General features: G+C 40.2%; 1 protein-coding gene across 1 annotated transcript in view; it reads left to right on the top strand.

Moving 5' to 3' along the window:
• The window catches only part of TAOK3 (TAO kinase 3), a 71,842-nt gene that overhangs the window by 23,930 nt on the left and 33,631 nt on the right, over positions 1-14,281 (top strand). The window contains exons 12-14 of the mRNA XM_053473354.1: positions 3,735-3,902; positions 5,990-6,196; positions 9,862-9,996. Of these exons, the coding sequence (XP_053329329.1) occupies positions 3,735-3,902; positions 5,990-6,196; positions 9,862-9,996 (510 nt within the window). The remainder of the gene's footprint in view (positions 1-3,734; positions 3,903-5,989; positions 6,197-9,861; positions 9,997-14,281) is intronic.

Here is a 14,281-nt window from a genome sequence, read left to right as displayed (position 1 = left end):
TTTAGGATTGAACAGGAGGACTGTAGAAAGGCATTAGCGCCAGTTAGTGCGCTGCATCTCCTGGCCACCATCAGCTCACAAGGCTTTTTCTCCCCATCTCGGTGAGGCAATCTAATTCTGGGAGAACATTTGATTGCTTAGGTATTAAGGGGAGTATAGCTCTAAACTTGGAGTTCAAACCTGTGTGAAAATTGAGAGCCTTGGCTGTGATACTCTTTTTGTACTAATATTAGGTTCTACATTTTAGTAAAATGCAATCATGAACATGCACTTTGAAGATAATGCTCCACACACCCTGCTGTATTTAACACAAATATAGTGTTAAAACAACATTCCTATTACAGCTAAACTCCTATGCACTCTTATCCTTCCCAAAAGTATTTATTTGAAAGATTGTGTCTGTCTAATCATATTTTCCATGGACTTTTAATGCTTATGTGACAAAAAAGCAGACCATGAAAGGATGTTGCCATACAAATGTAAGAGTTTCTTAGGTGTGTGTGTGTGTGTGTGTGAAACTGTGGCTTAAAAAGATTTTGGCATGATTCCCTTTGTGTATGTGCTGTGAAACACGTCTTCTTCTGAGCTCCTACTTTGTTCTTTGGTTACCCATGCTGCACACACGGCTAATCCGTTAACAGGCTCATAGGTTTAAATATTTCTGGGTAGTTGATTTATGTGCCTGGCAATCCCTTTGCTGTCTAGTAAATGTGAAGGTTCATTATCGTTTTATCTTCATGCGAAATGCATGTCAGCATTGAATGCAACTAATGTGCGCTGTTCATTTGGAAAAAAAATATTTTACACATGGAAAGGGGTCCAGCTGATTTCTGTTTTATGTCCCTTCTTCGTTATATATAATGAGCTGGTGGTGGTAGTAGGTGTTTGCTTTGTGAGGAACATAGAAACAACCGACATTCTGGAAGACACTCAAGCTTAAGGAGTGACTAGCATAGTCCCTAGATGGCCGCAGTGCAGTTCCAAGATTTGTCTCAGGCATATTTAAACTGAATTAATAAATTACGCTTGTTTATCACTGAATAATAAAGTGCAAAATGTCATGTGTGAAGTTGAAGAGCAGTCAACTGCCTGGGAGGTTGTTGCTTGAACCCTGTACATGGCACTTTGGACCTTGGTACTTTCAGCTTGTAGATGACAAAAAAGTGAGGCACCCTCTGTAGCGTTGACCCATACACTCCAGTGAACTTCTCTGCAAAATAGTGACTCTCAAGCTAGCTTATGGTGCTAGATTTGGCTTTGTGCATTTTCTCTTGACCGTGTAGTTCCTGGGCAGGCTAACTGTATGGAACCCATAGAGACTGTAGTGCAAATGGTTTGGTGTTCTGATATTCTTGCTCACATGTGGTTCTGCGTATGTACTAAATGCACATGTTGACTGGTTAAGATGATCCTGTTCTAGTATACCTTTATGTGTGGACACTGTTTTGCTGAATTCTGTCAAGTAGCGGCACTTAATTTTAATGCGCCAACTTGCCAAGGAAGTTTAGCTAGTGGGTGTGTAGTATGAAAGTATGTATGAGCCTTCTAACTGTTGTTTTTCTAGATTTGGGAAAGTATAGATACAAAATAATCCTTTTCAGTTGATTGGAAAAGGCATAAGTGTCTCCTGCCTAAGATATAAACCGATGCTTTACCATAAGTCAACTTATTTCTTGTCCCTGGAAGATCTTACAAAGAAAGCTCTCCCTCATTTGTGCTGCAAAATGATCATGACAGAGATTTCAGTTTTGATGATGAGATGCCAACTGTTTTTTTACAAATTTTAGTAGCGCTTACTCCAGGATGCTATCGAGCATGAATTCGTTCTTAAAAGTAAAGAGAGAATGATAAGTTCTGCCTTCGTGCCAAACAAGTGTGATTGAGAATGTTAAAACTTTCTAAATCTGTGTTCACATCTAACCAAGTGTCCGTTTACTTGCGTACGCCTGTATGAAAATCATTTTAGATTCAGTGTTATGTATATTTTTTTTTATATATTTCATTCACATTTTGTTTACTTTATTGAACCCAGAAACTGGGGACATAACTGCCCTTTCGTAAAACTACCCAATAACATGCTGTCATTTTTGGTGAGATTCTGTCGAATAGTACTTTCTAAGTGCAGGAAATGGCCAGTGTGGTGGAATTGTCCTACTAACAATTGGTATAACACACATTGTCAGTGTTTCCATCTTTAGCCCCAGCATACCAATGTTCTGTGTAGGCTTTCTAAGAGAAACTCTCAGGACAGCCACTTATCCCCTCTCTGCTGCTCCTGTCACCTTGGCTACAGAGCAAATACATGATGGACCACTGCTTACTTTAATACGCCGAGCCAAGGCACAAGGATGAGAGGTAGTAAACGTGTGTAAACTTGCGCATTCACGTAGGCAGAGACATGACACTCCTGACATATAAGCTTTAAACAACTGAGAGGCATATCTCTCTGATTGCACAGAAACTGGGAGGATTTCAAGTTTGTGTTACTGCTTTTCGATATACACTATATCACCAAAAGCATATGGACAAATTAAGTTTTTGTTTCAGCCACACCCATTGCTAACTTGTATATAAAATCTAGCACATAGGCAGCCAACTCCATAGACAAACATTGGCAGTAGAATGAGTGGTACTGAAGAACTTGGATGCCACCTTTTCCTACAAGTGAGTTTGTGAAACTTCTGCCCTGTTAGATCTGACCCACTCCACTGTAAGTGGTATTATTGTGAAGTGGAAGTGTCTAGGAGTAAAGGCTCAGCCACAGAGCAGGAGACCATCTGGATTTGGTGGATGGCGGGAGTACGCTACCTACCTAAATGCATGGTTCCTGTTTTACAGTTTGGTGGAGGAGGTATGGTCTGGGGCTGTGTTTAGTTCCTTAGTTCCAGTGAAATGTAATGTTAATGGTACAGCATACAAAGACACTTTAGATAATTTCATGCTTCCAACTTTGTGGCACCAGTTTAGTGAAGGCCCTTTGCTGTCCCAGCATGACTGTGCCCCAGTATACAAAGCAAGGTCCATAAAGACATGGTTAGAGTGTGGAGGAACAGAGCTGGCCGCACAGAGCCCTGACCTCAACCCCACTGAACACCTTTGGGATAAACTGGAATGGAGATTGCGAGCCAGGCTTCTTTGTCCAACGTAATTGCCTGACCTTACCAGTGCTCTTGTGTCACAAGTTTCCACATTCCAAAATCTTGTAGCCTCAAAGGGGGGGCAGGTGTCCACAGTCTTCTGGTCATATAGCATGTGGGAAAAAATGTAGATACATTTTGGTATTCAGGCTATTGGCATATAATGTTTGATAAATTATTTTTTACAAAAATGTGTATCTAAACATCTTCCCAATAAAACACACAGTTGAAATGTGTCTAAAAATGAGGAAATGTATAATTTGTGTTTTTAGTTTGTGTGTTTTTCTTAGAACAAGTATATAGTGTAACATTAAATATAAATAATGCCAATATTGATCTAATTGTAACTTCCAAAATTCATAATACATTACAAAGCACTATACCTGGAAAGTTGCTCCTGTACAAAGGGATGGGCTGGCCCTGAATAATGCATAGTTGAACTGTCTAGGTGATAAATGAATGTCCCTGATTTTTAAGTATGCATTGTAACTAATTTGGTGACTTGAAACTACCCCAACTCCTAATTTAGTGAATATTCCCAAGTTTCCCTTTTTATTTTTCTCCATAACATTTTTTCTTTTTGTCCTTGAATTCCAGCATGAATTTGTGCGAAGAGAGCGCCCATCACGTGTACTCATAGACCTAATCCAGAGAACAAAAGATGCTGTAAGAGAGCTGGACAATTTACAATATAGGAAAATGAAAAAAATACTCTTCCAAGAGTCCCGAAATGGACCCTTAAATGAATCTCAAGAAGATGATGAGGTAAGAGTATTGCATAAATATAGTAAAGATTGACTGACACGATCAAACAGGCCTTGCCCCATGGCAAAATGAATGTATTGATTGAGCAGGGGACCTCCATGTCTTTCCACAAATGCAAGCGTGTGTCCTGAAGGGAACCCTTCTTGCTGAAAGACAGATTAACTGATTTTAGAGGTATCTTAGTGTCCCAGGAAGCCAACCCCACAAAGAATGCATATTCAAGTACTTTTAATATGCGTTCTTCAACCTGCAAGAGAACATATTAACTTGACCCTCCAGATCTACAGCGAAACACCTACTCCATGAGTACATTTAGGTTCCGCTAATTAGCTGCTTAAAGTAGGCAATCAGTGGGAGAAAAGCACTGCCATTGATAAGAGTGGGAAGTTTACACACACTTACCACTCACCATGCTGTCGGTGAATATACCAGGTGTGCACAGGCGGCATAATAACATGTGGAGCACACATTGTGCCTGTAAAAAAAAAAAAAGCCACTAAAGGTAGTGATATAAATCAAGATACATATCTAGCCATCTGCTACTAATTAACTAAATACCTCTCATCAGATTTTACAGAGGAAGGTGAGCAGAAAAGGGACATATGTAAAGCATGTGTTTACAGAGGAAAATGTTCTAGTTGAGTTCTCCAAAGTAAAAACCGACAAACCCAATGGTATACACCTAAAGTTATTAAAGGGGCTTTGGAGTGTTCTGGCAATACTGTAATCAGACTTATTTAATCAGTTGCTTTTGAGTATTTCCAGAAGATTGGAAGTTGACACTCGTAGTACCACTTTGCAAAAAGGGTAGCAGGGAAAGACTGTCTATAGTTGGGAATGGAAACATCCGGAACCCTGACAAACAAGCATTCATGTCTCTAACCGGGACATACTACAAAGTCTCACCCTAATCTGCAAAGAACAAAGCACAGGAAGTAGGCAGGTCTCTGTGAAGGCATAGAATTAAAATTAATTTATTGTGTATCAGCACACAAAGCCTGACGCGTTTCATGCTACATCTAGCCCTTAATCATAGGCCTAAACATTTTTGGTCCATTTGCTCTAGTCTAGTGTATATTCAGAGGAAGGTCTTCATCACGGATTAGTACTGGGACTCATACACTATTTATTGGTGATATTACAAAAGGGCTGCGACAAGGTAGACATTACTGTTGAAAAGCCAAGTGTCGGAAAAAGCAAGAGGCATTAGTAGCAGGAAGAGGGAGGAGGTTCTGCCACTTTACAGGTCAATGGTCAGAGCTCGCCTAGAGAAGTGTTCCTCAATCCCAAGGTACACGTAACAATCCAGGGTTTAGGTATTATTCAGGTCTGTCTAAGGTGTTGCAAATTTGAAAAAAAACAATTAAATACCTTAGACACAACTGAATAACACCTAAACCCTGGACTGTTGGGTCTGCCTTGAGGAGAGGGTTGAGGAACACTGATCTAGAACATTGACTACTGGGGACCCCATTTCCACAAGGATATTGACATACTGGAGAGCGTTCAGAGAAGTGCTACTAAAATGAGGTTTGAAACACTAGTTCAGGAGGGATGTTTATTTAAAAGGGGAAGAAATGTTAGAATAAGAGATCATAATCCAAGACTAGAGGGTCAGAGGTTAGATGTAACAGAAGGAAGTTTCTAAAAAGGTGATGGAGAAATGGAACAGCCCCCCCCCCCCAGCAGAAGCTAATACAGGGGATTTAAACATGCGTGAGATAATAATTATCATAATAATTGTCCCGAATCTAAGACACTACCAAGGACTGGTTAAGGTCTGAGTGTTTAGAAAAGTGGGCACACTAGATGGGCTAAATGGTTCATATCTGCCATCAAATCATGTGGTTTAATTCTATATCTTGGTGCTGAGCAGAGAGGTAATCCTGTACATGTTTATTTGGTTAAGTTTCCATTTTATGCAACTTTAACAAATGTGTTTTGTTTTTTTTTTTTGCTTTTTTTCCCGAAGAAATAAACTACCCCTTTGTTTGCTCTACTGTGGCTTAAATATTAAAGCATAAAAGGGGGAAATAAGACAAGATATATGTATATATGGGCAGCAAGTAACAAATTATATCCTATAGGACAGCGAGCATGGAACCAGTCTGACCAGGAAAATGGACAGTCTTGGCAGCAACCATTCCATCCCAAGTATGTCTGTCAGTACAGGTAGCAAGAGCAGCAGTTTGAACAGCATGCAAGAGGTCATTGATAATGGGAGTCCTGACCTCATCATGATGCAAGGATACAGCTACAGCTATGATTCAACATCTTCCCTTGTTCCTAAAAAGGTAAGTTTTGTGTGTGTAAAATGGGCGATAGGAGTAAAAGCATATTGCTACAAGTGGTGTTCAAACACATGCCAGTGTAAAGAACTGGCACATTAAAGTACATTCTCAATGGACTCCAATAAAAATGCATGCAGGGGTGTCTATATATAAACACAGGACAAGGCCTTGGGCTCAGGCTTACCTTAGGAGCCCACCTGTCCCCTTCAACACCTACATTGTAATACTCCCCCTGTGTATGCACAATGGCTGTACACTGTGTGATGGAGGAGTTACTGTGACTCACTAACTGCAGAATGGTCACACTGGATGGATGTGCGCAGGGCCCTTTATTATTATTAAAGACTGTCCTGAATGCATATATATGTGTGTGTTTTCAATAAACTACTCCTGGAGTGCATGGAAAATGAATTTCAGTGGGTATTTTATATTTGCATATGTCTGGGGGTGTACTTTGACAGTACTTTATCCTATCTTGGGTAAAATGGCTAATAATATTGGTATTTTTTGTTAAATTTTGTGAGTATTAAAGGAAAAGTATACACAAGACTAGGATGAACCCACTTGAAATTCCATACATTCACCAGTTTAAGATTTGACGAGGCATTGGAAGCACCTACTGATTTATATTATATATATAATTATATAATATGTTGTGTGCGATTCTTAATATACCCACATAGTTACATAGTCCATCAAGTTTAACCATTCTACCTAACCCTCCTACTCTTGATCCAAAAGAAGGCAAAAAAAAAAACCCCCAATTAAGCTACTTCGAATCCTGCCTTTAGGGGGGAAATTTCTTGACTCCAAAAGGCAATCAGATGCCTCCTGAATCAAGAAGCTCTAAAATATTAATTCTGTTTATAGCCCTGTATGTCACGTCTTTCTAAAAACATATCCAGACCCCTTTTGAAGGCATCTAATGTATTTGATAACACCACCTCCCTTGGCAGTGAATTCCACACCTTTATTGTCCTTACTGTGAAGAATCCCTTCCTTGTTGTCTATGAAATCTCTGCTCTTCCAGTCTCGGAGGGTGACCTCTTATTCTTTGTACATTTCACTGAAGAGCTCTTTATATTGGCCCTGTGTATATTTATATAATGCTGTTTTTCTGGTGTATATAATTTAAATTTTTTTTTTCTCTCCATAACTATTATCATCCAATCTCCTTATTAATTTTGTAGCCCTAATTTGGACTTTTTCTAGTTCCATGATGTCCTTAAAAAGGACCAGAGCCCAGAATTGTACCGTATATTCAAGGTGAGGTCTTGAGGCAAGATGATATCCTCCTTCTGTGAATTGATACCTCTTTTTATGCAAGCCAAAACCGTATTTGCCCTCGCAGCTGCTTGCTGGCATTGCACACTGTTGCCAAGTCTGTTGTCTACTGTTATTCTTAAGTCCTTCTCATTGGCAGTTTTCCCCAGGGATATTCCATTCATAGTATAGGTTGCATTGTTGTTTTTTTTGCCATAATGCATAACTTTGCATTTATCTATGTTGAACCTCCAACATAACAGAGACATTTTTAAATGCACTAGCCCATAGTTGCCTCCAACTATTTACCCTTTAATGGACCATTATAAAGATTGCGTGGCAACCAAGTCACCAAGAAATCCATCACGTGGGGTGAGGTCTTGGGGTGTAAAAAAATAAATAAATAATAATAAAAAATATATATATATACTTTGCCTCTATTCAAGTAGGGATGTACCAATGAGAAATGTACCTAGTGGGGTTCTCTGGTATTAGTAATAGAATACGAAAGAGTATGGCTCCAGGTTGTGTGACCCAATATGTCAATTCAATCCTGAAAGTTAGGGGCACTGGGGATCCCCATGTATTGGTAATTGTATTTTTGGGGTGAATGAGTATATGCACACCAAACTAAGGGGAAGTTGCCTTGTGAAAACAAAGACTGGGCTGTTATTGGCCACGACAAGGCAAAGATGAGTGTATACTAGTAATCTCCAGGACACACTCAATAGACTTAATCTTAGACAGGATATTGCCTCACATGAGATACATAGAAAATAAAAGCCTCCAAAAGGTCCATGTTCTCCAAAAATTAATTTAGGGTAGAGCATTATACATTCATGCCGATGCCATTAACCCTATCCTGTGTATACTCTTACCTTTTACTTGCATTCTCTACAGACCTCACCCTTACCACAAAAGCTCACCTGTTTGTCAGTATGTGCACTTGCTGAGCATCCAAGAAACCTTAGGTTCTAGAATCCTAGATACAGGCAACAGAGGCCCAAGATGGTAGTTCTGTTGCTGTGTTGTGTGGTAAGGAGGAGTATCAGACATTGGCCTTTTGGATATCATTCCCAGAATCCTTGGCCTCTCCTTAGGAAGCCTCATCATTGATCTGTCAAGACATGAATAATGCCACCCTAATCTTTAATCCAAGATATTAAATGTATCAAACTGGGAGGAGGGTTCTCCCAGCAATATGGCAGAATTATGTGTACTTATATAATTTTTATATTTATATGTGTGTAAAATAATCGGTGCTCGCACTGTCTCTTTAAAAAGAAAATGTACTGAGCCCTCGTTAGCGGGGCTGGAATGTGCTAGAACTGAGCAGGGTCTGGAGTAGCGATCGCTCAGCATCTGCTGGAACCGAGGCGCAGCGGCGGCGGCCACGGCATCCGCTACACCTGCAGCTAGTCTGCACGGACATGGGCCGGCCCTGTGCATCAGACCTATAGCCACCCCAAAAAAAAGGCAGCAGCTCGACGAGGGGAGGAGACTGCAAAACCAAACCCCCAAAAATATAGCATCAAAAAGAGACAAAAGGAAGAAGGGGTGGAGGGGTGGCCAGGAGCCACCCGGCTCTGCAAAGAGGAAGGAGAAAAAAAAGGAGGGAAGCATTCAGCTGAATGGACCAGAGGGGCTTTTTTTCCTTCATTTTTTTTATTCTCTGGATGCTATATCGGGAAAAGGGGGAGGAAGAAACCCAGAGCGTTCCATAAATGGGTGCAATATATTTTTTAATCCAGCAGGTGTTTTGCCATTGCTGGCTGCCAGGCTCGTGTATGTGTGTGTGCGTGTAGCTGCAGCCGGCCTGATTTCTGTGTAGCAATTGGGTTATTTAGTGTGTGTGTGTGTGTGTGTGTGTACGTGTGGGATATAAATAAATATATCTACATAGATTCCCTCCCCATCCCCTCCTCCTCCTCTTCTTCTTCCTCCTCCTCCTCCGGCTGGATGGGATTGTGGAGGTAGGGAAGCTGCCTGGACCCACACAAGCATCTCTTTAAAGGATCAGCTGACCCCGCCGAGCTCCAGCTGCAATGGGCTGCTTCTGCTTCTCCTCCCCGACGCCCGGTGGGAGCTGCAGGGACTGAACCCGCCTGGACCATACAATACATTATTGGGGTTTTTTTTGTTTTTTTTTTTAACGCTACTTTTTTTTTTTTTTTTATAAATATACATTTTTTTTTTTCCACGCGTTAAAAGAAAATCTGGGAAAAAAAGGAAAAACGGAGAAAAGGGGAGTGAGACAGCGGGAGAGACGAGCAGGGGGGAGGGAGGGGGGAATCACGTTAAACTATGCATCTCATACAGCCGTGCTGGCGCGGATGGAGGGCTGAGAGAGAGGCAGCCGGGGCTACACGCCACTTCTTTCTCCTGCTTTTCACCCCTTCCTGCAGGATCATGCATTCATAAGGGATGAGGCGGACCACAGGGATCCCAGGCCTGAGCTGCGGCCTACCCAGTCAGTGCAAAGTCAGGCACTTCATTACCGGACCCGCGAGCGATTCGCTACAATCAAATCAGCATCTTTGGTAAGCAAACGTCTTTATGCCTTTTTTCCCCCCTTTTTTTCTTCTTCTCCTTCTTCCATCCTTTCACCCATTCCTCCCCTCACCCCACCCCCCACCTCTTCTTGCTGCTGCACCTTCCCCTCACCTCATCCTGGCACCCTCAACCCCATCACCCCTCCCTCCATAAAAAAAGGAGATTTGCATCTCTTGGTTACCCTCCCCCGTCCCCTATCTGTCGTTCATGTTTTAATGTTTGTTGGCATAGCAACCAGGGCTTGCAAAGGAGGAATTCTAGCCCTGTGCATGGAATACAAAAATCCCCTGATATTGTATTTTTTTTTTTTTTATGCATGCCCCTGTGTGCAATCTGACATAGAGGTATTCGGGGAATGGTTGATTTGTGAGCATACTGCAATATTAAATGGAAGCTGGGCAGGGAGACATCTCGGGGAAGATGGATCTCTTTGTGTGTTTTTTATATCACCTGTGTGTATCAGTGCCCTCCGTTATACCTTTTCATCTGTGTGTATCTACGGCTTCTTAATGATGGGTGTTGAGTTTTGCATTGGTTGACCCTCCCTGACTGGTTAGGGGTGGTGTATGTCTAGCATATTGAAGGTATATGAAGACATACATGTATGTGTTGTGATGACACGGGATAATGGCTTTCTCCTTGCTGCTGTTACAGGCTGTGCCATATCTTATTTGCGAGGTCAGTGGTGTTTGCAAAAATACAACGTGCATATTCATAAAGGAATCGTTTGCCGAATCCTCCAGATTTTCCCTCCAAGCTAACTGGGTGTCCTTGCAAAGAAAAAAGGGGCATGTGTCACACCCCTTCACCGGCTCCCTTCCCTCCCATTTGTTATATGTATAAAAAAAAATTTGGGGGGGGGGTAATCTTTTATTTTGCATCCTATATTCATCAAAAACTAGTTAGAAAAATCTGTCGTCTCGTTGAGATAATCAGTGCTTCTATTATGGCATCAAGAGGCTTAACCAGATTCTGTCGACATCCAGTGATGCTGGGTGGCACAAGGATATTCAGATCTCGTATTTGAATATCGATTCTGGTTATTCCACAGATTGGAATGTGCTAGTGGCACACAATATTACACATCTTAATTGTTTGTATATGCTGTTCAATACGGTCAAGCATTTGCAGTTCTGATGATTTACAATTAGGATCTTCTGACATCATGGCCTGCAAAAAAGTAGTCCCTTTCAGTTGCTGGTAATATACATACATTTTTGTTTTGTAATCCCCAGAATTTCACATTGAAGTGTGTAGTACTCTTGACCCTTTCCAGATATGTTTATTGATGTGTAATAAAAAGTGGCAACATAGTTTTTGTTCTCCTCAAAGTAAAATGCTTACTCATGTAAAAAAAAAAAAAAAGTGTGTGTGTGTGTGTGTGTGTGTATATATATATATATATATATATATATATATATATATATATATATATATATATATATATATATATATATATATATATATATATATATATATATATATATATATGTATATATATATGTATCAAAGATTAAAATGAGTTGAGGTAGCACCCACCAGATTTAAACAATATCTATGTTTAGTTGTACACATGTTTATCCTGCATACAATGGGAACATTGATGCCCCCCCCGTCAAGACAAAAAAGTATTGTGCCAAATCTAAGAATTTCCCCTGTGTCTTGGAACTTTAGACATTGGTAAACATGAGTGACCTTCTCCTGCCAGTCAAATATCTAATTGAACATGGCCAATTCTGCATCCTGAGTAGACTTGCCAATTCTCTTCTACTCTTGCTTATTTATATTCTTCTTTTTTCTTGACGTGTGATATTGATATTGTCACGGGTAAGGTTTTTGTAATATGCCTTGTCATCAGGACCCTTTGAAATGTAGATAATTGACTTCTCTTAATGTGGCCTTTGGTCTCTATTTGTATTTAGAGTGTGTTGTACTTGGCTCTTAAACTTATCCAAATGAACTGTGGGCCACTTCGTTAATTAATGATACCATAAACTCTTTTAATCTTTGGAAATGTATGTTGGCCAATTGTTCTATGTATGCATGTCGGACGCGTTCACCTAACCAAAGCTGTATTTTTTTCACAAAACACACACTACAGCACCATCTTAATTCTTCCCTCCATCTCGCTGGTATCTGTAGGCCCTTTGCACTTTCCCTGTCTTTTAATCTCTCTTGACCTCCTGGGCTTTTGCACACCTTAATTACTTCATACCATGATGTAACCTGTTGGCTGTGGAATTCTGGGCATCAACACGCTGTACTAATTATCGCTTTGTAAAGCCTCACAGCCTGTTAGTGGTAGCCATGGATACATTTGTGGTTAGAAGAAGGCATCATTTGTGTGATACCCAAGGTTGGTTTTTATTTTTGTCTGCTAGTTTCCCATTTCTATCCAGTAATCGGTCCATTTTTTTTCCTAGTCTTAAATATTTCACTCTGACAAGGAAAAAAAATCAGTGACTAGTGTAGAATTTATGATATCGGCAAACCTTCTGTAGTCTTTGGATCTCCTTCTTCAACAATTTCAATGACAGCTTGAGTTTGGCCCCAGCTGTTCAGAATGGTCTCCTCTTTGCTCATACCTCTTTATTCATGTTTTGCCATTCCCCCTCCAACTGAAATAACTTGAAATTTGTGGAATAGACCTCTGTTGTGAAGTAGATTATAAATTGTTCAAAGTTACCAATTAAAAATATTTAATTGGGGAAAAGTATTTAATGCACAATGTTCTATGAGCACCTCTTTACGGAATAAATAATGGGTTCATGGGTGCATCCCAGTACTGGAAGTCAACACAGATGTAGCAGTTATTGTAATCCTTTTGGGGCTCCGAGCACATGTAAGCGCCGGCAGGGTTCAGCATTGTATCCATGTATGGATGAATTCTTGGTGTTTGAGTGTGACGCTTGGTCAGGAGGTTTAATTCAGTGCATACCTGTGTTTGCACAATGTATTGGTACTGTAGTCCACACACTTACAAAGCAGTATATATAACCTTTCTGTCCTTTGACACTTTGGTGATATGCTTCTTTCCTGAAATGTATCAAACTGCTAATTATTTATTCTGCCAATGAGCATATGCAAACATTGACTTTAATAAAGATTACAAATATAGTATAGTGTGTGTGTGTGTGTGTGTGTTTAGCATGAAGCAACATGTGAGTTTCCCCAATCTTTCTTAACAGCAGTTGTTATAAGTAAGTAGGCATGCAGTGAATATTGCACTAAAGAAAATAATTAACTGAACGAAGCTATCACTATTTCCAAGACTGAGCAAATACCAACAGCCAGGTAGCCACGGTTTTCAAAGATTTAGGGTTGATGCTTAACTTTGTGCTCTTTTAATATGGAATGCTATATACACCATTTCTAGGCTTCTAAAAATGAAGATGGCTACTAAATCTATGTGTATAATTCTATATAATATATGACACAGAGAGGGAGATTTACAAAGCACTGTGTATCTTAATAAGACATACAGGAGAATGCAAGAGTTATACTTATTCCCATTTACGTCCTTTTAAGGGGTTGTAAATCAAAACGTCTCTGTTTAACGTACCCCAATATTTTGTGATTATTAATTAGAAGAGATTTGGATATTATGACTGAACTCGGATTGATGGGCTTTTTTTTTTGTTTTCATTGGTTTGTTGGTCACCCATGAGTTAACATCATGAAAGGTATTTTGGTTGCATAACCCACTAACCAGAATAAGAGGAGTTCTCTGTATAACTAAATCATACTAATGTACAAACTGCAAGGTAAAATTACAAAAACCTTTCCCAGTACTGTTATATTGGAGTTCGGTTTACCTTTCCACTTAAATAACACAGAGAGGATTGATCCTTTGCTTTATGAATCATACTACGTTCCAGTCGTTCCCTGTTCAAACTGCTGCCTGCCCCTGTACTCTGTGAGCATGTTTAATGTGCATTTTCCTCAAAAGGAAAAAATAAACACCTGTCAGAAGCTTTTGCCCCATGGTTGCAAACACTTTCTTACTCCATGATCTGAAATTTCTTGGCCCTCATTGGCCGCCTAAACTGTCAGTCAGTGACAGTAAAGTACTTCCAAAGAAAATATTGGGAGTATGGTTGTCACTGACAGCTTAAGCAGCCAATCGGTGGCAGGAAAGTGCTCCCATCGAAACCAATAGGGTCTAAATGGATACCTGCATGCAGCTTTCAGCAGAACTAGCTCTGGAGCCGACTAGAGAGGAATGCATAATGTGCAGGGAGATGGATTTCCTGCAGGGCATTTAAGGTAGTG

The sequence above is a fragment of the Spea bombifrons genome, chromosome 1 (assembly GCF_027358695.1).
Source record: "Spea bombifrons isolate aSpeBom1 chromosome 1, aSpeBom1.2.pri, whole genome shotgun sequence".
NCBI classification, from domain to species: Eukaryota; Metazoa; Chordata; class Amphibia; order Anura; family Pelobatidae; genus Spea; species Spea bombifrons.
The sequence above is the reverse complement of the archived record's forward strand: the minus strand, read 5'-3'. Positions and strand labels throughout refer to the sequence as shown.